Genomic DNA, 26,431 nt, shown 5'->3' with positions numbered 1-26,431 from the left:
CTCAACAGAGCACATAAGAGAAGAAACCAAACATGGCAGAGTCATGGTTGCAATCAAGTTCTTTCTTATGTGGGAAACAATGCAGTTAAGCTGAGGAACAAGGGAAAAAGCTGAGAGGATAAAAGTGCTGATGAAGTAAGGAAGGATAAAAGCTCTTGTAATTTAGATCTGTGCAAAAACAGAGAGAAGGACCGAATGAAGGAGCACATGAACATTTGCTACAGATCCATCAATATTTAAAAGGTAGGGCAAAGGAAATGTTACAGCTTTTCTTAAATTATTTTCATACAATCTGAAACTCGAATTTCATTATAAAAGAGATTAAATTTTTCTACAGCAACTAAACAGGAAGTGCCTAGTTGTGGAAAACCCCTTGCCTTAAATCTGAGGAGAAAAAAAAAGTCATTAAATAAGCATTTAAGATTGCTATTAACTTGTAAAGCACATACCACTGTCTAGTGGTCATTGGTGCATTTTAAGGGACACTTTATCCCTCTTTGGAAGGTGTTTAACTTTTGGGGTCTTTTGGAGGCTGTTCTCCTCCACCTTTCCATGTCTGCAATCAGATGAGTTTGTTGCATTTCACAGCTTGCAAGTAAGGGAATAACACTTTTGAATGATTTAATTTTCAGGAACTAGGACTTCTGAGTAGTACCATCTCATCCTTGGTGCATCAGTCAGAGGGATCACAGACTCTGACACAAACAGTGCAAGATTCCCTACATGGCTCACTCCATCCTCCTCAAACTTGTGTCATGCATTGAATTCTGCTGCCCTAAGCTGAAATATGGTTAGGCTCAGACACTAAAGCTTTAATTTGCAACATCACTATGATTTTCTTTGTGTTCTTATTACTGGGTTTTTTCAAGGGGGGAAAAATGGCAGAAGGAAACAAAGGAGGCAACCAAGCACAGCTTTGAATTTTCCACTTCTATGAACATATGCTCACTAGAGACTACTGTGTGATTAACTATCACATTTTCACACTAAAAACCTTTCTGAGGTCCTCCAAATGAGGATGTTTGATGGATCTGCAGCAAAACGTGGTCAGAGCAGCATGTGATGGTCATACACACACGAATGGTTTTGAGATTTCCTATGTTTTGCATGTAACAAAGGCTTGAGATTTAAGTTTTTTAAGTTACTTTTTACATCAAAAATGGTTGAGTGGTACTTCCATCAGGTATGGCTTGGTTTCTATTTATAGATACTGACATTTTTCTCTTCAGTGAAATAAAAGCTACTGCAAAGTGAAGCCTCCAAAATAATTTCCTGGCCAGAGTCTGATGTTTCTGGACAGCCTCTCAGCTGAGGTGCTTTGGACAGTCACCGTCCAGATCACAAATTAAACTGTTGTGCCCTACAGCTTCACTACTTTGCAGGGAGGAAGGTCTCTGCATGTAATAGGGAACAGCAAGACAAAAGGAGTTAATTACTCTCCAGCGGAAATGTACTTAATTTAATTTTGTTCCTCAATCAACAAACACAGCTCCCCACAGCAGCTGGAGCAACTGTAGGAGAAAGAAACATAATTACATTATCAAAAATAACTTGGACTCCCATATTTAATGAATATTTAAAAGAAATGTGTCTATTTAGGGAATTAAATGATCAGACTCAAACACTGCAACCGAGGAAAAAAGTCTTTGCAAGATTTGGAGTCCAGATTCTGCCCAAATGACATCAAAGATCATCTGAACCAAACCTGAATCTAAGGGATGTTCTCCCTGTAGGATGAGCTTGGTTAGAAGTTGAAAGTGAGTATTTTGGTATGGAGGGACATTTCAAATGCACAAAACCAAACCACCAAAACCACTTCCCTTTTGATTTTTTCAACACTTAATTAAGGCAAATAAAGCTACTCATCTAATAATCACAGTTTAAAATACATTTGGCCAGGAGAGCTGGTTGTACTGACACAACTTTCAGGTAATCAAACTGATGCATCACTCAGATGTTTAAGGGTTCATTTTCAAACAACTCCCCACATTCAAGAACATTAACTCATGCACTTAGTGGATGTATTCACACTCTCCTCTTTTCCAAAGCTGCAAAATTATTAATTCCCCCCTTCAGAAGAAAAAAGTCCTTTGGGTCCCTAATAATAAACACATTTACCTTCTGGAAAACATTCCAAACAAGTTTGTCTCTACACCCTGCATCCTTGTCATTGTTTTTTGTCTTTTTGTTGGCCAACTCTCAATGTAATTACAGACCATATTTCATCACCCAAGAGCTCAGTGTAGATGACAAAAATTTCATGGTCTCTTCTACTATACTGAAAAATCTCAGAGCTTCAAACCTGGACCAAAAAATACCACCTCTTTTTCAAATCTCAGTGCAAGTCTAATCTTTTTATATAAAAAAGAAGGCATTTCCCATAGTGACCCTAGAATCTCATAATCTTTACTCTCCATGGAGCTAACTTGGATCTAAAGATACAGGCTACATCTGCATACAAAGCCTGGCCCAAGGTTTCTTGCAAACCAGTTCTGGATAAATGGTGTGACAGACAAAACCAAAACAAAAGAAGTCCAATATGAAATTCATGTCATTACAAAAGATAGAAGTGACACATGAAAACATAAAAAGTGTATCTGCAAAATTAAGGAATTGCAAAGCATTCCTTGATCTTGATAACATCATAACATTCTTTTATGATGTTATCAAGAAACAGTACAAGATCCTGGGACTAGAGCAGAGATGCAGTACAAGCTTCTTGAGTTGTCACCAAGGAATATAAAAATTTATTTTTAAAGAAACTGTGACATGATTAGAAGTCAATAATTTGTGTACAAAAATTGAATGCCTCTGAAATGTATAGATGGGGTTCACATGAAAGCATTATTTGTCCTGTGCACTCCATAACTGTAAGTTTCTATTTATACTCTACTTCAGATATAAATGAACTTTTTTAACGAGATCATATTTGGATTTTATTCTGCTCTCCAATGACTTATCCTTTCAGACCACTTATCCTTTCATACACTGCACTGGCTGATTAGAACCTAGTTTTGACAAAGCAATGAAGTTGGACATACATGAACGTAAATATCTGCCCAGCGCTATATGGCATTATGGATTGACAGAGAGGCCTAAGGCAGTGATTTTAGTTCAGAAAAAAAAATTATAAGGCAAGAGAAAAGGTATGCAACTTTACTCCTTTCATGTACTAATTGTAATGATAATTTTCATCTTACAGCAATATTTTATCAAGTTAGGAAAAAATATAGTGAATTATTCATGTGACTGGCAGAGTCTGAATCAATCATACATATTATTTAGGTGTAGTCTGTAGAGAGAGAAATCCTGTACAAAGCAGTGGCAACTGGGAGCCAGAATCTTTGGTATTGTGGAAGTATGACAAGTTATAGCAGTAGATTTGGAAACAATACAAACAGAGACAAATGGAATGATATATACTGCTGCTTGTATTGACAGTGTGGTAACCTGGCCTGGAAAATAAATTTGTGTTAAAAGATTCAAGCTGTGACACCCGTGAATTACCCTCATTTCAAGGATACATCTTTTGCCTTTTCTTTGAAAATCTGGCCAAATGTGTCCAAACCTTTAGTTTTTTTAGAGCTTTTAGGAACTGCAATTCGCATTTTAGCAAACCAGCATCATGAATACTCTCTCAATGTCCTTTTTTGAGCTCCACACAAAAAGATCATCCTCTGGGTCCTACCAGCTGACAGATGTGTGGCAAGTGGGTAACATCTTTCTCCCAGACTCAGAAAATTCCTGTGGCCCTTTACTGCACACAGTTTCTAAGTGGGGCTGTAGAGTAACATCAGAATTATCAGAATTGCTATTTTAGTAACTCAAACTCTGCTTTAAGGGGAGCTTAAATAGTAACCAGACGTACCGCAATAAATATTCCACTGGTCCCGTTGAAGTTGTCAATCCAACCCTGTGGAAAAGAAGAATGATTAGTGTTCCTTTCAATGATGTATTGCTTACACAGACTTCTAAATGACGACAGTGGTGTGGTGTAGACAAAAAAGGAAGGAGACACCAGTTTAGATGGATGCCAGCCCATCTGGGACCGCTGACAGGATGCCAACCAGTAGCAGGGGATACACTGTATGCAATTTACTCACCATCAACAGAATCTAGGTTTGTTCTTAGAAATCACTTCTTTCCTATTCGCTGGCCTCAGGAATAAACTTGCTGAAAACAGCTGGACTAATATTTACCCTTGACAGAAAACATGCAGCTGTCACCAAGGGTGATTTGGCCTCTCCAGCTAATTTCTAAAGCAGGGAAGAATAAAACCCCAAAACAAAACCGCAACACTCCTTTTGAATCCCATCCTACTTCAGGTCAGGGAAGCTGCCACTTGTGGGAGCTGGAGTTCAGAGCAGTGATGAGCTGTTTGACCTGGAACAGGCTGTAACACCAAACAGAGCTCTTTGTCTTTGCAAGATGGGGAGCTTGGCCCAGAGCCTTGGCTGTATCGCAGCCATCTCTGGCACACTTCAGGCTACATGAAAGCCAAAGGTGACTCTGTGCTGCCTTTCCAATTTGGCTGCAATGTTAGGGCACGTTATTCCTATTGGTATATTTAGCTTAATGAATTATCTCATTCCAAAGTACAGCTGCATTTAATTACTGATTCCCTGACATTTGTACTTCAACCACAATGCACCAGGAGTACAACTGACCATCAGATCCCACATTTTGAGCACAGAAACTCTCCTGGTGTGCCTGAATGGACAATCAATTGCAAGCCCAGCATTCTGCATTATAACTATCCCAGCTCTTGTTATTATTGCTTAAATGTGGTCTTTTCACAGGAGTTCTAAGGTGCTGAAGAAGGCTTGCTGTTCTACTCCAGCACAGGATCTCTACCTCTTCTGCACATCTCCCTATGCACTGTGGACATCTGTTTCTCAAGACACTGCTACAAGGAGGGACAGATTCTTGACAGTACCACAGTTCCAGCTGCATCCAAAGGCTCTCGGTAGGGAATTGTGTATTCATGCTTACTGGGAAAGGCTCATGCCAGCTGGCTCCCACGATGGATGGCCTGATGATAGCAATGTTCAAGTTTCCTTTCTCTTGCTGAATCAGGTACTCTGACAAGGCTTTGGTGTAGGTGTAAGTGTTGGGCCACTCCCCAAGTAGTTTGGGTGTGATGTCTTGAATGATGGATTCATCCAACCACCTACAGGAAACAAGGAGAACATTATCATCCACCGTGCAGGGAGAGAAAAAGATTCAGGCAAAACAGACCAGTGAGACAGGAATCCTCACTTGAAACAGTGGATAAGCCAGTCAAAGATATTTAAGGTTTGGATTTAAAACTGCTCTGTGGGAGAAAGTCACTTTTGTCTTCAAGGTGCAAAATAAACCCTGGTGAGCTTCATGCTACAATGCCCTGCTGCAATTCAGGTACCTCTACAAACTCACTTCAGAGCAATCTCTTGCATGGGTAATGCTTCACTGCAATCTGTAACATAAATATTGCCATGGTCTACAGCCTGATGGAGTTGTCCCAGACAGGAATCCCACTAGGCAGTTCTCATCCTCAGCCAACACAGTCCATGTATACTCCCAAATATGTTTCAGGATATTCCAGGTAACCTTGAATTAGCAAGTAACGTAACAACAAAAAGGTCTCAAAAGCTGGAAAAATGTCCTACAGGGATATTATTCCAACAGTGGATTTCCATCATTTGCAGGGTTATATTGCTAGGGTTCCTCCTAGCAGGCTTACCATGTGTTTGTTCACACAGGAAACAGCTGGTGCTTAAAAAAAACCAACCAAAACCAAATCACCAAAAAAAACCCAAAAGTACTCTGACAAGTTGGTTTTTATTTTTTGAAGGTATTCAAGCACCTAATCCATCAGAAGCAGTTATGCAGATAGATTTTAAAAAGCAGCCCTTACCACGATAAAGCTGCATGATGGGCCTAACATCCAAAGGCTCTTCCCTGGCACAGCACCAGCACCTCACAGGTCCTGCCAGCATCTGGGTGCAAAAGACAAGAACTGGCTGTGCTTTCAGAGCCCTTGCTGCCAGTCCCTGACAGGGTCCCAGTAGCCTGGCGTTACACCAGAGAATCAAAGATTAGCTCCTATAATCCAATTTGTAATTAAGTCAACGGACTTCCAGTTCAGTCTGAAGGCGTGGACTCTTCCCAGGGGCACTGCAAGGATACTGCTTCCTGCAGATCCTCACTTCACCCCTCCTTATCTTGAGTTTCAGAAAAAGGCAGAGGTCAAGGGGAGAGAAATATGATGCCGACTGTCACAACTGAAAAATTGCTTGATCTTGTCAACCTTTCAAAGACATGGTGGCTCAGGTGGCACAGCACTTTTCAGATGACTCTCATTGGGCACAGATGGGAAGTTGTATGAGAAAGCACTGATTCACAGGGGAGGGCTGGATGCACCAAATCTCTCAGTTTTGGATTGCATTAAAAATCTGACAATTTGTAGTATATTGGAATTTTTTCTTTAAATAAAAAAGCCCTATGGAGGCACAAACACCTTCCTTTGCAAGCCTGGTCCCGTGCAGCAGAAACAAGGCAGAAGAAAGCATTTAAACATAAGATATTAACTACACAGAAGTTACAAGCAGCATATAATATTGACATAATTTGTAAAGCCACTTAGGCAGCCACTCAACCTCAGGGTCTCAGTAAACTGCTATTGTTTAAATCTGTGGATTTACCAGTCTACCAAGAAGAGATGCCTATTTCTGTAGAGCCTGGAGGAAGACTAAGTTAATTTAAGACCTCAGGTTAAGCTGTGTGCAAGTCTTTTTCCCCTTCTCTTTTTTTTTTTAAATTTTCATAATAGAGGGTTGCAGGTTTGCATTCTCACAAAGCAAAGACAGGTGTAGAAGTACAAGCAGAAGTATTTCCCCTTGCCTTCATCCTTCCAGAGAGGTCTCTGTATTACTTGAGGACCTGTCCCAAGGGCACCAGCCTGCCAGGTGATTTGATTGACCAACATTCCCATCAGGGAGGCAGAGATGACACTTCAGCAACAACTGCTCTGTGACCTACTTGGAAGATTCTGGAATGCTAACTCACAAAAGCTACTGCTTCTGCTCACTGCTGCATCTGGCCCTTCCAAGCGAACAAAGCAAATCAAACAATTAATAACTTCTCCATTATATGCACCAAATTACTCTGCCACAGGAAAGCAAAACTTTCTGTGTTAATGGCTTTGCATTAGTAAGACTCTTTCTTGTAAGCAATGATGGATCTGTATTTTCTGCAATAACCAACACACACCTTCAGCCATGACTTTGCTGTGTGCTGTGTTCCTTACCTCAGTACACCCTTCAAAGCTGATTTCCTTCAGCTTTAGATTAAGGTAAACCATGCTTGATGCAGCAGATTATATGTTTCTCCTATTGGCCTGGCAGCACTTAGAAGTGTGACTTTTGCTTTACACAGCTTAAGCCTCAAGGTTTATTTGCAGGTTAAATATCAAAATACTGAAACAGCAAGATGTAACAGGAGGATAAGAGCAGAAAAAGAAACAGCTGGGAATCCTCCTTGAGATTTCAAGTGAATAAGTAATCATAAGCATCTATCAAGTGCATGGCCAAAAGCACTGTTAAATGGATCTGTAATTGCATCCAGTTCTTTGATTATGCCTCTTAAAGCACTTGCAAGAGCAGCACCTTAAGACAAGAGTTGGTTATGAAGGGAATCATCCACAGCTGGCTGATGCAAAACATAATCTGTATTTCTCCCCATTTTTGAAGCCAGTATATATTTCTTTGTCTGCTTCCCCTCTCTCCCCTTCAAAGGTAAAATTCTGATACCTGTCACTCCCCTCTCTCTGAAACCTTCTGTACCCTGATATCCACGCGCTATTTCTTTCACTTACATGGCAAATATTAAAGGTGCATCTCAAACATCATCCTCTCTGCTGCATTTTCAAGCTATGATACATAAATTCTTAGTGTTTTATATAAAGCAGCTGAAGTAGCAACCTCTGAGGTAGCCAAGCCCTTCTCCACACTTCTGACTGGCAATCAGACCTTTTTTTAAATCTGAGCCATCAACACTAATTGTTTTCAGAGTTGCAAGTGATGGTAAGCTTTTTGGGACAGTGAAATGGAGTCTTGACAGTGATGAACACCAAAGGACATAAAACTGAGTCAGTGGGCAAAAAGAGGACAGAGCAGCTTCACTTTTAGGGAAAAGCAGTCTACCAGAACTGGTGTTAGAGGTTGTTGAGCTTAGAACTGGTAACTGTAGCTCAGCAAAAGCTCTTGAATCACAGCTCTGAAACCTCCATGTCAGTGAGTAGCAGCAGGCAAAAAAAAAAAAAAAAAAAAAAAAAAAAATCAAAATCAAAATCAATGATACGCTGGCTATCATCAGGTACTGGGAATGAGACCAGTGGTGTAATTTTGAAGCTGGTTAAATAAAACTTTGAGTGACCGCAACTGGAGTACTGCATGAAGTTCTGTCTGACCCCCATACCTCAGGGAGGGAGTAGAGTTAAAGAACAGGTAGAGAGGAAGGACAACTAACATCAGCACCAAGACAGATCCATCAGCACATGAGACAGTAAAAAGGCTGAGTCTTCAGGTTTCTGTGAGGGGAACAGAAAGGAGTATCCAGGCTGGTGTAGTTACCCTCAGTAACATCTCTCAGTGACATTCTTGAGGGCTAGATACTGGACCAGGGAGCCCATTGCTCTAATGCACTAAGACATTTCTCAAGTTTTTTATCATATTCCACTTACTGAATAAAAGATAAATGATTGATGACTACTAGCTGGAAGTAAACATATCCAAGAATATGGGCTACTAGAGAAATTCAAACAGAAAAAGTAGTTTGTACTAACTTTTTTGAAGTAGTGCTTAGACAGTTAAATTATTTCTTAAGACAAACTTATTTTATTAAAAAAAACCAATCAGTGGTTCTCTTAGTGGGCATTAATTAATTTCACCTTCCATTACCCTAAATCAAGAAGAATAAAGATTTTATACCAGCTCTTTGTGTTAATAGATCACAGATCAGTTGTTTATATCACCCACTAGAAAATTAATGAAAACACATTAACAGTTGTGGGAAAATTCTTTTAATGAGAATGTCTTCTAGGACCTTTATCAGCTGATTTTGTTATTCTAATTATTCTTTATTTTGGTAAATTCAGATAACCAAGCTTTTTTTGGTGTTTCATCAAAGCCCTGTATTCCTGTCTGGGTTGAGAGGACATTGCCTTGTGCTGTCCCAGGAGAGGTTCAGGTGGAAATCAGGAAGATTTTCTTCACTGAAAAGGTGGCCAGGCATTTGAAGGGGCTGCCCAAGGATGTGGTGGAGTCACCAATTCTGTAAGTGTTCAAAACCCAACAAAGTGCGGCACTCTGTGCTCTGGTTTATTTGACAAGGTGGTGATCAGTCAAAGCTTGGACTTGGTGATCTTAGAGGTCTTTTCCAAACTAAATGATTCACACTGAACTGTGTAAAAAAGCCTGTTTCTTACTCATCCCCATATAACTCCAGTTAAATACCACAGGATTTCTGAAAGAAGTGGAAACAATGTTGGGAAGCTGGAAAGATAAAAGAAAAAAGGTGTATGGAAAAAAATTAGTTGTTTCAAAGGCAGCAGCAGAGCTGAGTGTTACAGAAAGCAGCAACTCCATTCCTGGCAGAAAATACACTCCTGCAGAAATTAATACTGGACTCTCATGAAATCAGAGTCTTAAAAAACCACAAAGAAACAGCAGTAACAGCACCTCTGAAAGAAATCCCACGCGATTCTGGGAACAGCTCCCAAGTCTGCCGCAGGATAAAGGGAAGGGACAATATGGTTCCTACTTACTCTACTAAATCAAAGAGCTTCTGGGGTTCAGCTGGGGGTGGGTAGATGATCTCCTCGATGCATTTCCGGACACAGTTTGCATAGGCAGTGGAGATGTGGATGAAGGCCTCGAGGTTCCGCATCTGCCGGGCCAGCTCGAGGAGCCGCTGCGTGCCCATCACGTTCAGCTGCAGGGCATGTCTAAGGAATGCAGGGGAAATAAGCAAAAGGCATTTCACTGGGAAAAACCTATAAAGGCTGACCTTTTTCCAAACCTCACCACAGAAAGGAAAGTCAGGGAGAGCAGGGGGCACAGTGGAGCAGAAAGTGTCACTGAAATGTAAGTGTGAAACCAGCTTTGAAAGCAACGCTGTTGGATTTGCTGTTCTGGACACTGAATGTCTCTCAAATATTTTTACTCGATTTGAAGGGTCACAATTAAGACTTCACTAACATCTCTAAATGTGACAGGTTGATCACCCTTCCCTGGAACATGTATTTCTAAGCCCTGAGGCACTGTGGCTCCTATGGTACACATTCAGTGTTCTCTGGAGGGACTGCTGCTAAACCAGAAGAACACATGGTTTCAGAAAGCAGGAAAGGGTCACTGGGCCCAGAAAAACAGATTCATAGCATCATAGAATGGCCTGGCTTGGAAGGGACCTTAAAGATCATCCAGTCCCACTCCCTTGCCATGGGCAGGGCTGCTGTCCACTATCCGAGGTTGTTCAGAGCCCCCTCCCACCTGGCCTGGAACACTTCCAGGGATGGGGCAGCCTCAGCTGCTCTGGAAAATCTTTGCCATAGCCTCAGGACCCTAATAGTACGGCATTTCCTCCTAATATCTAATCTAAACCTACTCTCATTTGGTTTGAAGCTACTCATAATCAAAGAAGACACCACTGGAGATAACAGCTTAAGTTCCCAAGGAATGGAGATGAGAAGTGATAAGCATAAGAATGTCCTGGTTAGCAATGGTGGCCTTTAAGCACTCAGCATTGCTAGAAATTGTCCTAGAGACAATCTGTAACACATCTCAACCAGCAGACTCTGTTGCATGCTTTGTATTGGACACTCTCCTGCACAGGAGGGAGAAGACTTAGGCATATGTAATCTGCTCAGCCCAGGAGTAGAAGCTTTCAAAGAGAAAATATAAATAGTCCAAAGGAATGCAAACATCAGCTGAAGAGTACAATCAATATTTGGATCACTGTATCTAAAGCTAGAAATACTTTTCACACACTGCTATTAAAGTGAAGCATTTTCTGTAAATTTCTATTTTCTCCTGCCCTTCTATCAGGATGAATACTTCTACGTGAGCTACATTTCAGATAAAATTTACTTTTCCATGCACATTTCTGTTTGACTGCATCCCTTCTGAGAAGTGATGAACAGAACTGTGCTCATAATATGGGCCTGGCACGGATTTTTGCTGAGTTGCTCAGAGTTCTTTAGCCTTTGTTATAAATGATCAAGTAGTGAGCCAAAATTATCAAAAATTTAGCAAAGATTTATTAATTTGTCTGCGTGACCGAATTTCGGTCTCTGAGACCACCACAGACGAAGAGACAGCGTCGAGCCCGGGATCGGCGCTGGGTGAACCTGGACCCGACCCCTCGAGTGTCAGAGTCTCCCCCGTTCACGAATTCTGCTTCTTGCAGCGAGGTCTTATACAGTTTATTGTGCCCGAGGCAAAGATGACCAAATTTCCTTTGTGTCTCTTCACATGCATCACTGTTTCTTTCCATGTGCAGAGCTGGACAAAAGCCAGTTCCAGGTGTGTAGTCAGCATCAAGGGGCTCTGGGGAAGCCATGTATTCAGATGTATCGGTTTGGCGCTGCTGACTGTCTTGATAGATGCAATCGGCAGGGCGATAATTGCTCTTGGGTGGCTCCCAACGACTCGGGATACTGGTGATCATCGCCCTGGAAGCTTCTATTCTTACGTTAAGGCGTTGCTCTTTATCTTGTGTTTGGTGAACTCATTGTAATCTGGATAGCAGCTCCCAGCTGGGATAGTCAGAGACATAGTTTTTGGATTTTACAGTATTTTATACCATACATTAATAGCATGAATTATCCCTACCATACATTACAATCCCTCCCCTTTTATATCACTAATTTAATTCATGCTCCCTTTATAACCCAAATTGCTAAATTCTATTTATTTCTACTTCTACCTGCCACCATTAAGGGTCTTTCACAAAGAGAGCAACCTTTATTAAATTATCCTGTGCTCCCCTTGTGGAATACCCTGACACTCAGTATTGTTTATACTCGCTTTCACTCGTTTCTCAAATTTCACCAATACTTCGGCAGCATTGCTGGCATACTTCTTCTCTCCCAGGTTCATGATCTTAAGTGTGTTGCTTCCAGAAGCCAGCTCCGGGTCCATGGGCACTATTGCTATCTGCATCCCCTGTACCACAGAGTGGATCAGTCTAATAAAACAAGGTATTAGACATGGCAGGAATAGGATTCTGGCTACTGAACACAGCACAAAGAACATTATTTTGTTCCACCAGGCCCCATCAAACAATCTGTCCCACCATGAAGATTGCAAAATCAAATTCCATTTTTTAACTGGGACATGGGCCACTTTCTTGATCTTGGCTGCCAATCCTCTTATGGTCTCCCCATAATCGTCAATCTCAATACAACATTCTGATTCATTGAACTTTCCACACACTTCCCCTTCTTCGGCCAGCAAATAGTCTAAAGCTATTCGATTTTGGTACACAAATGCCCGTACCTGGGTGTGCTGCCAACAAAGTAAATCCAGGGCCTCTGAGGTGTGGTTTGATACAATTTCCACCACTACCTGCAGCCAAATCAGCCAGTTCAGTAAATAAACAGGAGTCCTATACCCGTAGCTTCCATTTTGAGCCCATGTGGCTGGTCCATAATAATCAATTATTCTCACAGCCAGCCACTCTTCCTCTCCCCAGGTTTGTTTGCCACTTACTACAGATATCATCTTCTTCAAGCTTCTCCTCTCCCTCCTCAGGGTCCCATACAGAGGAGCCCCTAGTAGGTTACTTTTCATTCAAGGGAGAGTAAAAAGACTGGCCGGATCATGCCCAGAGTGCATGATCCCTTCCACCTTGGGGGTAACTCACTGTATGTCTTTTCCCCACAAATCCAATAAATTCCATTCGGGGCTTTCCATCTAATGTTTGTTCTCTCTGGGTCTCCCCAGTATTCTCTCAGGCCCTCCAAGGATTGGTAAGGGTTGGCTCCAGGATTTTTGACCCAGCAAAGTCCTATTTTTCTGTTCCATTCACAATTGGTCTCATTCTTCCGGCTCCAGTACCCCGCAGGGGGTTCTGGTTGCCAGACCCTGCCCTTACTGTTTGAATTTACCATCAGGCTAGTCACACACAGAGTGTATCCCACTATTTCGGTATATTTATTTCCTTCCCGACTGATGCAAACGGTTCCAATCACCCTCTGGTCCAAAATCCATCCCTCAGGCCTCTGTGCCATTTCGAGACTCTTGGATTGTCCCATTTCAGAAGCTGTTCTGGAGCCAAACCTTCCCCTTTCCATGGCCATTTCTCTGCTGACTTCAGCCCCCCGCAAATCCAGCAATTTGACAATCCCAGTTCCATTGCAATTTCTTGCATCAAATCAATAAATAGATTCCTGTCCGGGGAAGGTAATTCCCCATCAGTGTATTGTTTCTCAAGTAATTCGTACTGTTCTCCCAGAGTTTTCAATCTCTCTTGTTCAATTAGCTTTCTCCTCAGTTCTGACTCTCTTCTCTTCAATTCCTGAGTGATCTCCCTCATTCTTCCCTCAGGATCCTCACCATCTTTATTTTTTGTGAAACAGACAACCCTGTCATATTGCAGGCACACCCTATCATCATTCACCCGTGCCAAATCCAATATGACTGGTTCCCTGCTCAAGGTAAATTTGCTATCAAATTTAACATTTCGTCCCATCCAATAAATTTTCCCATTCATTGTCCATATCCCCAGCCTCGCATTGTCATAACACAATGGATTCACCTGGTGATACGCGACAAAAATCGATTCTGTTTTTCCCCCAACCCAGATGGTTCGATTGCATTGGTTGCAAACAGGGATTGACATTATTTCTGCACTCGGTCTCCGTATCTGATGCTTGTGCTCGTCTGACTGCCTGTTCCTTGACCCTGCCTCGGGATCGATACACTAAATCCCTTTGTCCAATTTACATAATTTGACCCTCATGTCATTTTTCCAACAGTCCCTGCCAGGCTCCTTGATGCATTCCTCTGGGACTTGGTATGCTGAGGGTTTCCCGTCCCCTTGCTCAACTGGGACCACCTGAGTCAACTTCCACACTCATCTGCGGAGCTGTCATTTCTGCCTCTCATTGGGACCTCAATGTGCAGACTCTGTGTCCTGCACATGGCTAGGCTCAGGCCAATCAGGATTCCCACCAGGCGTACTCCTCTGCCTTTGCCTCCGCCCCCTGGGGTGCCACCAGCAGCGAGGAAGACCATCTTCGCGGCAGCAGGAGTATTCTTCAGGGAACACATTCTCTGACTATGCCTCCTTTTGAAGGCGCCCCACCGGGAAATTCTGACGGCATCAGAGCACGGTACCTTGATTTGATTTCTGGCACTCCACATCCAGAACCTCTGCCTTAGATCTAAGTTTTTCACGCACCCTGTTTTGAAAAATCTGAAACCACTCCTGTGAATCTAATTCAATGATTCCTAGACTTGTGGCTAGGGTTAGGATTCAGTCAGTCAGCTCAAGCTCCTCCTCCAGACACCGAGTGCACAACCCTTTTGGCCTCTGTCCCCTTCTACAGTGTACACCAAACACCCCCGACAATATTCACACTTGAAATGTACAAACGGATAGCATACACAGTCAGACAGTATACAATTTATCCGCTCGCTGTTGGTCATTAACAAGGACGTTGGAGTTTGAGTTTCAAGTGGCCTGGGGAAGAAGTAACCCTCCACTCGGGCACTTCCCCCTGATGTTCGACTTTCTTCACCCTAGACACGTGTGTCCAGCCTTTCTCCGCCATCTGAACGGCCGTGTCTGTTGTCAGGAGCACAAGAAAGGGACCTTCCCAGTGAGGACAGAGGGGTACGTCTTTCCACACTTTCACAAGCACTCTGTCACCCGGTTGAATTTTGTGGATAGTGAATTCCAGAGGAGCACTCTGAGATAATATCCCTTGTTTCCTAAGTTCCTGCAAATTTTTGTTGATTGCAACCAGATATGGTTGAATCTGGCAGTCCTCAAGCCTGGGGTGTCCTACCGGCATCCCATGTCTATATGGCATCCCATATAGCATTTCAAATGGTGAGAGCCCTGTCTCTGAATGAGGCATCGTCCTGATATTAAGGAATGCTAAAGGTAGGCATTTCAACCAAGACACCCGAGTTTCTAAAATTAATTTAGGTAACTGCGCTTTCAAGGTCTGATTCATCCTTTCCACCTGTCCTGAGCTCTGGGGATGCCATGGAGTGTGGTAGTCCCACCACCAACCGCCTAGCACATCAGCCATCTGCTTAATAATCTCTGATGTAAAATGTGTCCCTTGGTCCAAATCAATGTAATTCACCACCCCGTATCAGGGTACAATTTCCTCCAGTAATTTTCTGGACACCGTCTGAGCTGTTGCTCGTGGGCTGGGAAAAGCCTCCACCCAATAAGTCAGTTTGTCCATGATCACAAGCACAAACTTGAATCTCCCCACCTTTGGCAACTTCTTGAAATCAACTTGTATTCTTTCAAATGGTTGGTACGCAATGGGGCGACTCCCCAGGATGGCTTGTCTTGCCCTTGTTTTGTTAATTTTCTGACAAATCAGGCATCCTTGTACCTCCTGTTTGGCCAATTCGTAAATTCCCTTGCACCCAAAAAATTTCAAAAATTGTTCTGCCAGGGCCTATGCCCCACAATGTGTTCGCTGATGCAGTTTCCGCAAAATCCTCCTGGTAAAACCCTTAGAAACTAGTTCTCTCCTATCAGGTAATTTCCACTTACTTTCTTCCAATTTCGACCCAGTCTTCTCATAGCATTCGATCTCTTTTTGGGAGGGCTGAGGAGGGTCATCTGGGACCTCGATCCCTTCGATCTCCAGGGTACTTAGTCATCAGTGCCGCGGTCTTGGCTTCCTGGTCTGCCAAATTGTTTCCTCTGGTTCAGAACTGAATCCCTGCCTGGTGTCCCTTCACGTGGACCACCACAATTTCCTCTGGCCCCCTTAGAGCTTCTAGATTTGCTGGATCAATTCCCCATGCATCAGTCCCTTCCCCCGGTGTTGATCAACCCCCTTTCTACACAGATTTTCCAAAGGTGTGAACCACTCCAAAGGCATACCTGGAATCTGTAAAAATTGTTCCCTTTTTCCCTTTCAGTCCCACCAAGGCTCTCAGAACTGCATAGAGTTCGCAAGCCTGTGCTGACCAACTCACGCTCAGGGGCCCTGTTTCAATCACTTTTCCCATTCGTCCATCCACAACTGCATATCCTGATTTCCTTTTTCCATCAATCCCCCTGCTTGACCCATTTACAAACCATTTTTCTCCTTTATCTAGCTCTTCCTCTTCTAAATCCTCTCTGATCTTTGTTTGTAATTCAACCACCTCCACGCAATCGTGAACCAGCTCCCCTGAAGCTTCCCCAAACAAAAACTGTGCAGGGTTCTACACGGTCATTGTCCGCAATTCCAAATCCTGTGAGTGAATCAAAATGGCCTCATACTTCAGTAATCTAGCATCAGTGAGCCATTTATCTGCCTTTTGCTGTAGTATGCCCCGCACATTGTGCGGTGCAAATACTACCAATGGTGTGCTGAAGGTTACCTTCTTAGCTTCCTCCACCAGCAATGCTACAGCAACAATCACCTGCAGGCAGGTGGGCCAGCCTCTGCGGACCGGGTCCAAAAGCCTCGATAAGTAACCTACTGGTTTCCTGACCCCTGCCCAGTCCTGTGTCAGCACCCCGTGTGCTGTGTGATTGCTCATGTCCACGAACAACTGAAAGGTTTCTTCACATGATGGAGGCTCAGACTAGTGCCGCTGTGAGTGCTTCCTTGACTCCCCTGAATTCTTCTTCATCTTTTTTCATCCATTTGATTCAGTCTGTGGAAGTTTCTCATATAGAAACTTCACCTTTTCACTGTACCCTTCAATCCACTGCCGGCAATATCCCAACTACCCCAAAAACTGTCTGACCTCCCTTTTTGTTTGCGGGGGTGGTAAGGCAATAATCCCTGCCACCCTTTCTGGATCCAATTTCTTTTTTCCCTTGGTTAACCAATGTCCCAAGTACCTGACCTCGGGCTCTGTGAATTGCAATTTCGACTTTGACACCTTCAATCCCTTTTCCCCTAGAAAGTTCAAAAGCTCAATGGTGCTCACCTTTACAACCTCCTCCCTTGGACCTGCAACCAACAAATTGTCTACGTATTGTAGCAATTTTGTCCCCTCCATTGGTACAAAATTACTCAAAACCTGCTCAAGTGCTTGCCCAAATAAATTTGGGGAATCCACGAAGCCCTGAGGCAACGACGTCCACCTGAGCTGCTTTCTGTTCGTCTCCGGATCTTCCCACTGAAAGGCAAAATAATCTCTGGCCTTCTGCTAAAGGACAGGTCCAAAAAGCATCCTTCAAGTCAATCACGCTGTACCACATGTCCTCAGGAGAAATGTTATTCAACAAAGTGGAAGGATTCGAGACCGTGGGGAACAAAGTCTTAGTTCTCTGATTCACAGCCCTTAAATCTTGCACCAGCCTAAAGCTACCGTCCATCTTTTTCACAGCCAAAATTGGGGTGTGTGCTGGGACATGCATAGCTCCAACGTTCCTTTCTTTATCAATTCGTCAATCACCGCTTTCAATCCCCTCCTCCCCTCCATGGAGATGGGATATTGTTTGACCCAAATAGGGTCTTCTGGTCTCTCAATTTCGACACGAATCGGCTCTATGTCCAACCTCCCAGCTTATGTTACTTGGACATACCATACCTTCGGGTCTATTTTCTCCTTGTCCTGGACGGTGAGTTTATATATTCTCACCCTGAGCCGGGAATTCTCCACTGCCAAGCCGATTTCTAGGGCTATCATCATGTCCTGCCTCAGTAAATTAAAATCTGCATCCCGTATCAATAATATATTTCCTGTAAGTCTTTTGTTTTCCGTTTCTATTTCTACATCTTTTATGATTGGAACCTCAAAGGGTTCCCCTTTTGCCCCAATTGCCATCATTGAATCGTCGCTCAGAGAGCACCCTTGCAGCAGCTGCTGCACCGCTGTCCGTTCTGCCCCCAAGTCTACCATAAACCACATCTCCTGCCTGTGGGGTCCTACTTTTAATTTTATCAAGGGCTACCTCGGTGTTCTGGACCCCAAACTGAAAAGCCCCTGACAGCCCTCATCTTCTTGAAACATTGCCTGGTCCTTGGCTTTGTTGGGACAATTTCTTCGGATGTGTCCCTTTTGCTTGCAGTAATAGCACTCAAAATCTCTCTTCTGATCGTTTGATCCTTTTCCTTGGGAAGGTTCTGCTTCTTCACTGGCACCTTCTTCGCCATGTCTCTGACCTGCTCCTGTTTTTGTGCTTCCCTTACTGCAGCTACCAATACCTTAGCTTGGATCTTCTCTTTCTCTTTGTCTTGCCTCATGTAGACTTTATGGGCTTACTGAAGCAGCTCCTGCAAGCACTTTTCCTGTCAACCTGTCAATCTATCTTTTCTAGCTTTTTCCAAATGTCCTCCCAGGATTTTGCCACAAACTGAGTTTTCAGCAAAACCGCCCCGACTGGAGAATCAGGATCCGTCCCCGAATACATTCTCAGGCCCTTTCGGAGCCTCTCCAACCACTCTGTGGGCATTTCATCTTTTCCCTGGCACTCCCTGAGTACCTTACTCATGTTCTGTCCCTTGGGTACTGCTTCCCTGATACCCCAAATTATCGTATTTCTTAAATTTATAATTTTCTGCCTCCCCTCCTCCATCTGGGCATTCCAGGACAGTTTCTGGTTTGGCCATCTCTCATCCCTGCTTTCCCCATTGGGGTTTCTCCTTTCCCTATCTTTGATCGCGGCTAGTCTGATCATATCCCTTTCCTCATTGTTGAACAGCAATCTCATGATCGCTTGGAGATCCTCATGGGTGTAGGTGCTGGTCCCTAGAAATTCATCTAGCCTTTCCGCCACCCCCAAAGGATCATCCATCAACATTCCCATCTCCTTCTTGAACACTCTCATGTCACTGGTATCGACTGGCATGTGTACAAAGCCGATAACTCCAGGAGCCATCCGCACCTCCCATAAAGGGAAGAAGCTGGGCTTTTCTTCCTCATCCTCACTGTCTCCCGTGGTTGCCCTCCTCATTCACCATCTTGTTCGATGGGCCAAGGGAGAGCTGACTTTGGGGACGGTTACCTGTTTTTCTTCAGTTTTGGGAAGGGTCGGTGGCAGCGGCTGCTCACATGGGAGCAGCAGCACCGAGACCTGACCCAGCAGGATCGCCGCCCTGAGAGGCAACGCAGGCACCGGTGGTGCCTGAGCTGGTCCAGGCTGGGGCAGAGGAACAAGGTAGGGAGGTGGAAGATTGTCCAAGGGTTCCAATTTCTTTCCCCTGTTCACCACGCAGAGGTGTGCTCGTACCAGGTATAAACTTGTACAAGTGTACCTCCACATTTCGGCATACTCAATTTCCTCAAAATCCTGTGGGTGGCGATCAAATACGTGATCGTACAAAGACTCGCAAGTCCATGCCTCAAATGTGCCAAACACCGGCCAAACCACATATTTTCTGATGTCCTTCCCTCCCCATTTTTCCATACAAAAATGTATCATTTTCTCCTTGGACCTGCCCGCTCTCCTGGGACTGTCGTTTGAATGCTCTAGCATCCACCCCAAAGGACTATCCCTTGGGATTTCTGGCAGAACTTTCTCGGGACCCTGGGGAAATTTTTCCTGGGGTTTTCTCCGGAACCTGCTCTTTCCCAACACCATATTTCCAAAAATCCCACCTGGGAATTTTCTCACCTTGTCTCGTCCGGCTGGGACACTCGTTGCGAGTCCCGAATGCTTGTCCAATGTTGATTTCCTGAGCTTGCGAAATGCCGCCAGTCTTACTCAGTCGAACGGAGAACCATTCTGCTGACTTTTCGACTGATCTCCAGTTTTCTTACCTGTTTTCTCCAGATCAGAAGGCAGACAGGCTCCTGGAATTTTCCAAGACTGTCTTTTTCTCCTTTCTGACCCGACCGTGACCTATTTCCCCCCTTGAACTCCCTACGAGTCCCGGGTCCCACGTGTTAAGAAAAAGCGTCCGCTTCCCCCTTGACCGACCACATCCCTCGCGGGATGGTGGAAATGGGATTCTGGAGTCCACACTCACATTGTGACAGAGTCACGTCTCACACACAGGCTCGGTCACACCCCACTCAACCACGCGATACTCACGGTTCCTTTCCTGCGTGGATTCTTCATGCACATCAATTTCCGAGTGGAAAAAGCACCTCAGGCTCGGAGATCCCCTGGATCTTGCTGAGTTTCTGAGAGCTGGGCCTGTTTTTAGCCCTCTTTGGCTGTGGCCCCGGTTTCGGTTTGGTAATTTTTGATTGGTCTCACGGACTCCAATCCCGTTCAGACAACTGAAATCAGCGGGGCACCTTCTGGGTGCGAAGGGGTCCCGAACCCCAAATTCAAATCACTTTGGGTTGTCACCAGATTGTTATAAATGATCAAATCGTGAGCCAAAATTATCAAAAATTTAGCAATAATTTGTCTGAGTGACTGAATTTTGGTCTCTGAGACCACCACAGCCAAAGAGACAGCATCGAGCCCGGGATCGGCGCTGGGTGAACCTGGACCCGACCCCTCGAGTGTCAGAGTCTCCCCCGTTCACGAATTCTGCTTCTTGCAGCGAGGTCTTATACAGTTTATTGTGCCCGAGGCAAAGATGACCAAATTTCCTTTGTGTCTCTTCACATGCATCACTGTTTCTTTCCATGTGCAGAGCTGGACAAAAGCCAGTTCCAAGTGTGTAGTCAGCGTCAAGGGGCTCTGGGGAAGCCATGTATTCAGATGTATCGGTTTGGCGCTGCTGACTGTCTTGATAGATGCAATCGGCAGGGCGATAATCGCTCTTGGGTGGCTCCCAACGACTCGGGATACCGGTGATCATCGCCCTGGAAGCTTCTATTCTTACATTAAGGCGTTGCTCGTTATCTTAACTTTTGTCTGGGAACTCATTGTAATCTGGACAGACAGCGGCTCCTGGCCGGGATGGTCAGAGACATAGTTTTTGGATTTTACAGTATTTTATGCCATACATTAATAGCATGAATTATCCCTACCATATATTACAGCCTTCAAAGGGAATATCTCTAACACTGGCAGTTTGTTGTTTGCTTTATCATTATTTTTTTTACTTCTATTAAACCAGCATCTATTAATATTTCAATATAACACAATTTCTGATTTCTGCCCTCAAGAGTTCCATCTGGAGAATTTTCTAAATTTACTGCATGTTGATGTCAATAATTCATTTAGTGTCTCCACTGCTGTTTCTCCAGTATCTTCACAGCAATGCTTTTGCCCCCCTATCTATTGGCTTTACATATTCTGTTGTAATCTTTGAGCTTCTGCCATGTTGAAAAAATATTTTTATTTGTGTCATCACCAAGTTTTTGCTTAAAATTCGTAACTAAGCAGCAATATTGTGCTTTCACATTTAACTTCCTAAAACTTTTACCCATCTGATATATTTTATTATTGAGTCAGAAATAATTTGAGTTGAATAACTTCTCATATTTTGCCTTCTAATCATAATTTTCCTTGAGAGATTAGAGAGATTTTGACAGATCACATACAATCAGTCTTTAGTTTTTCCATTGCCTGTAAGCTGATGACCTTTTAAACTTTTAGCTTCTTTCTAGCTATCCTCCATATTTAAAATGTGGTTTCCCTTTGATGTTTCATGCCACTGAAACTTATTTTTAAAGTGTGCTCATTTGTGCATTGATTTAACAACATTTGTGGCTACTTACATATTGGCTCAAGATCACATCAAGAGCTGCTTTCTTTCTGGTGTTTCTCTAATTAGTTGTTCTAAAAAGCAAATAATTATGGTGGACACAGTGGACATCTCTTTAGCCTGTGAGCAAATAAAGACTGATATTACGAATTGTGTTTTCTACTATGACAGCTTTAGTGTTTTTTCAAAAGACTATGAGGATCTGGCAATGCAGATCATCTACCTAGGTTTGCTGAAATGGATAATCTGTGCAGAAGCATTTACACATCTAATCTTGTTTCAGTGGCTTATTTCTGCTGTTTTTTCTTAATGGAAAAGCCTCCCTGGACAGGCACTCCCAAGGGAACTCCCTCAGAAACCGAGCACTCATTGTAAACAGTTAATTACAGTGGGAGCTGGGTATTTAAAAGGTTGTGATGGGCTGTTTTCTCAAACCACAGCTCATTTCCCTCTCCAGCTACTCAGTGACAAAGGAAGGCCATTAACAACACCAGCTTTAGAGACAGACACAACACAGTTTCTGTCTGCAGCTCTGCCAAAACATCTCCCTAACGACCTCAACCACACTCTTCCTCACCCCAGTTTTAGGTTGTACTCAACTTCCTTACAGTCTTACAACCTAATCCTGCATTTCTTCCTTTTGTTCCCCTGGGACTGCACCAAGACAACACTCTTTTGACATGCGTGTGCACACACACACACACACACACACACACACACACACACACACACACACACGGCATTTTCAGAGCACGCTCCTTCCATGCTCAGCACAGAACCACGGGGAGCACAAACATGGACAGGCGAATCAGCACTGCAGCCATGCAAGGGATGCTCTGGGCAGTGCCATAGTGCACTCTGATCCCGCTCAGCAAACACAGAAAAGCAGGACGTACTTGAGGGGTTCGTCAAAGCGAACTGTGGCTGCACAGTGGAAGACAACATTGACCCGGGTCAGAAGCTCCTCCTCGTCTTCAGCACTGATGGCCAGCTTGGGCTGAGTGAGTTCAGCATTAATAGGCTTAATCTTCTCGTGGAAATTAGGGCAATCTTCTCGGACCCTGTCAAAGACCTTGAAGCACAAACAGAGAGAGATCAGGTACCAAATTAGGCTGCTGAGATTGCTTTGATTAACAGCCAGTCTGATCACATCAATCAGTGCAGCTGGCACAAAAGAGAATTCCTGTCTGGGGAATGACACAGGTGAGATGGTAAAACAGTCCATTCACTTGTTCCCTCCTAAGGGAAACAGAACAAAAATATAGGTCGTAAAGCATTGCTCTGAAGAGATTAATGAATCTTCTCTGCCACCACTCATTTCCTCAGAGAGCCACCAAAATTCCTCTGTATCCACATCTCCTACAACCATTTGCTACTTCACCTTGAGGGCTGGCTGTAGGACCAAAACAGGAGCTAAAGAGCAAGAGGGCAGAGTATGGAGTGGGAAAGCCTGTGCAGCTTTACTCAGGCTAGATGGTTCTACAAACGACTTGCAGAGAGGAGGGGAACTGGGTAGTGTTGCTCCTCCTCCTCCTCCTCTTCCTTTGCTGCTCCTTGTCTACTGTCACTCTTTGTTTATGTCAGAGAAGTCCAGTGGGGACCTGCTTTTGGGATGGAAGGATGGGGCATCCCAATAATCCCCAGTGCTGAAGCTGCTGAGTGCCACCAGCAGTTTTGCATAACTGAACATGTGTGGAGCTGGTTGGCCTCTAAAGACATCTTCCAGCCCTTTTCTTCCTACAAGTATGATCCATAGGTCTCTCCAAGATACATTTCTGCAATATTATATTTGAGCCATTTCAACTGAATTAATAGAAACTGTTAACAAGATCCTTTGTAAGAATTCGTGCCTAGTGGGCTGTTCAGGTCCAATACAGCTAGCTATAGACCCTAGCCCTCGCGATCTTACATAGGACAAAACTCACAATCTTACAAAAGGCAAAAGATAAAAGGCGCTCTTCTCCTCTCGGGAACGAAGTCCTATTTTATTAATATAAGACACCAGGTGGTCCAGGTGACTTCCCACGTGGAAAAGAGGGGGTGGCCTTCTCCCGAGGTAGGAGGAAAGGGGGCAGAGGAAGGGAGCTACAGCCAATGGGATACAAGTGCGGAGGGGTGATGGGAGGGGCAAACCAGGAAGAGACCACCAACACTGACACTTAGGGGAGGAAAGGGGAAGACCATGTGATGATAGGATACAAATAATGTAAACAGTGCAAATTACCAAACACCCAGTGCAAATAACTAAATAACTATTCAGTGCAATACAACCATCCTTCCCTTTTTCTTTTCATTTTTCTTTTTTTTTTTTTTTTTTTTTTGGAGGGGTTGTGGAGCAAAGTGACATCATGAAAGGTAGAAATAATTAATAGAAAACAGAATAGAATGGCTGTGGGATCTGAAGAGGTATTATCTAGATTCCAAAGGATAATCACACCTCCAAGGTAACAACTCTACTGTCAGGAACACCTAATATTGAGAGAGTTTACTGAGGGATACAAAGGATGAATCACACCACCTTTGGACACCTTTAAAACCTGTCTAGATAAGCAGTGCCAGGAAAGGCAGGGAACAACTGAACATTGGAGAAGGAGAATGGACCAGCTGACTTTTCAGTAGCTCTGTGTTTTTGGTGTGTTTCCCCTCTTCTGTAGCCTACACACCAGTAACACTGAGTTTGGAAATATCTTTACTACCATGGCCTCTTGTTTTCTTAGAGTTTCTTCTGCCTTTGATGTGCCCAGTGCTTATGTACAAGCAGAAATTGTGCGACACAAATTAAACATAATAAGAGACGGAAGAAAGACTAAATTTATCCTAATAGCAGTACTTTTTCTTTTTGACTAAGGGATTATCATCTTTCTGCTTATCTGACAAGCAAATCTAGATAAACCTTGAGGTTTTGAGGGATAAAGAGGTGATAAAAGAATCATTAGCCTTCTCCATTATGTACCATACTCTACACTCATTTTAAATTGCCACACAGCTGCATATCCTTCATAAACATGAAACTTTAGCCCAAGTTAGGACAAGACAACGCCATTTCACTGTTCTCACTGCACCTGAGTGCACACATCTTTCATCAGTCTGGCTAGGCCAGAAAATAAATCTCTAGAGAGAGTTCTTAACGGGCAAAGGTATTGGTGAGAGCTGGCTGGACTGTAGGAACTGAATTCCCAGGCACTGACAGCCCTAATGTCTGCAAAAAGCTTTTTTTCTAACAAGATGCTACACTGGCTCTCCAAACATGCATTATATCCTGAGAGATGACAGCAAACCCTAATGGGACACAAATGGAACGGTTTCTCAGAGAACACACGTGAGACCAAAGCTAAAGAGAGACGTGGGACCAAAGCTTCTGAGAGTCTTGTGGAACTCTAAGAAATAATCGTTTGCATTTGTTCTGTTCCAGAGAGTGCAAAATGCCACAAAATGAGAGTTATTGTCTACTTGTTTGGCATAAATAATGCAAAGGCAGAGAAGGAATGAATCAGCCCTTTGTCTATTTCCATCATGGCATATAAAGTAAGAATAGTATTTCTGCAGTACCAGCCTTGGACAGCTAAATTCTTCCTACATCTCATCCTGATATTGCCACTGCAGATAATATCCCCTTCAGCCTCTGTGCCTGCTGCTACCACGTGCCACTCAGCTCCTGCAGCTTGTCATCCCCTCCAATGATTCACTGCATTCCTCTGAAAGATGAAGGCAATTTCCAAATGCAAGCACACAAGTCAGCGCACTGCTTTGGAAACCTTCTGCAGCACAGGAACATTTGGTATATTGTCACCATTAAATCAGATAACAGGAGTAGCTTTTTAATCGAAGTTGTCTGCTGCTTCTTTTATGGAAGCTGAAGGGTTCAGACTTGTCAGTGCTTTACAGGGAAATGAGGCAAGATTTAAAGGCAAAATAAATGCAGCTTATTTTATACTGCTTCCTGCACTTCATGGAGTACTTAATATAAAGATGATGCTTAGTCTGAAGGTAAATAGTAATTGCATCTCTAAATCCTGATGAACTCACCAAGAGCATAAATAAGTCCCCAGTAACTGTGTGAGGCCTAAGCATTGCTCTGTCTTTTCTTTTTAGAAGCCAAAACTTTTGAGAATGTAAAAACTAGCCAGGTCAGCAGCACTTCTGAAGGGATACAGGAATTGCTACAAAATCAGAGAAAAAGTAAAGGCCTTTGACTGTCAAGCTGTCCAACATTAATGAAATTCAGGGAAATCAGTAATAACATTACCCTGATTTCAGTGTCTTTTTGAGCATCCTAATGCTGCTATTCCCATTTTAACCTCAAAATAGATGTAAGTTCAGCATGGGCTGTGCTGCCCCTCAACAGAGGGAAAAATTTCTTATTTCTCATTTTATAATCAGGCAATTCCCATTTATAATACTAATCAAATCTCTGTAATTTCACTATACATTGTCAAAAATGTGAAAACAGGACATCTGGAATTTCTCCCAACATTCTTGCTGAGTGTGTCTGATGGACACTTTCCCTATTCCTGCCCTCCTAAGCTCAGATTTCCCTTTCTAAAGGATTTTTGCAGCTCTTGGTGTTCCCTGCTCTTACCTTAAAGGATGTAATAATTCAGAGGGGTTTCTGCCTACAAATCCTTCAATCAGAATTTTTTC

General features: G+C 43.4%; 1 protein-coding gene across 2 annotated transcripts in view; it reads right to left on the bottom strand.

Moving 5' to 3' along the window:
• The window catches only part of LOC136568456 (fatty acyl-CoA reductase 1-like), a 136,049-nt gene that overhangs the window by 16,193 nt on the left and 93,425 nt on the right, over window positions 1-26,431 (bottom strand). For both annotated transcript variants that reach the window (XM_066568454.1, XM_066568455.1), the window contains exons 3-6: window positions 22,687-22,862; window positions 9,806-9,985; window positions 4,993-5,170; window positions 3,869-3,913 (exon numbers count right to left, since the gene is read on the bottom strand). In XM_066568454.1, coding sequence (XP_066424551.1) covers window positions 3,869-3,913; window positions 4,993-5,170; window positions 9,806-9,985; window positions 22,687-22,862 — 579 coding nt within the window. The remainder of the gene's footprint in view (window positions 1-3,868; window positions 3,914-4,992; window positions 5,171-9,805; window positions 9,986-22,686; window positions 22,863-26,431) is intronic.

Source organism: Molothrus aeneus, chromosome 32, assembly GCF_037042795.1.
Source record: "Molothrus aeneus isolate 106 chromosome 32, BPBGC_Maene_1.0, whole genome shotgun sequence".
Taxonomy (NCBI): domain Eukaryota; kingdom Metazoa; phylum Chordata; class Aves; order Passeriformes; family Icteridae; genus Molothrus; species Molothrus aeneus.
The sequence above is the reverse complement of the archived record's forward strand: the minus strand, read 5'-3'. Positions and strand labels throughout refer to the sequence as shown.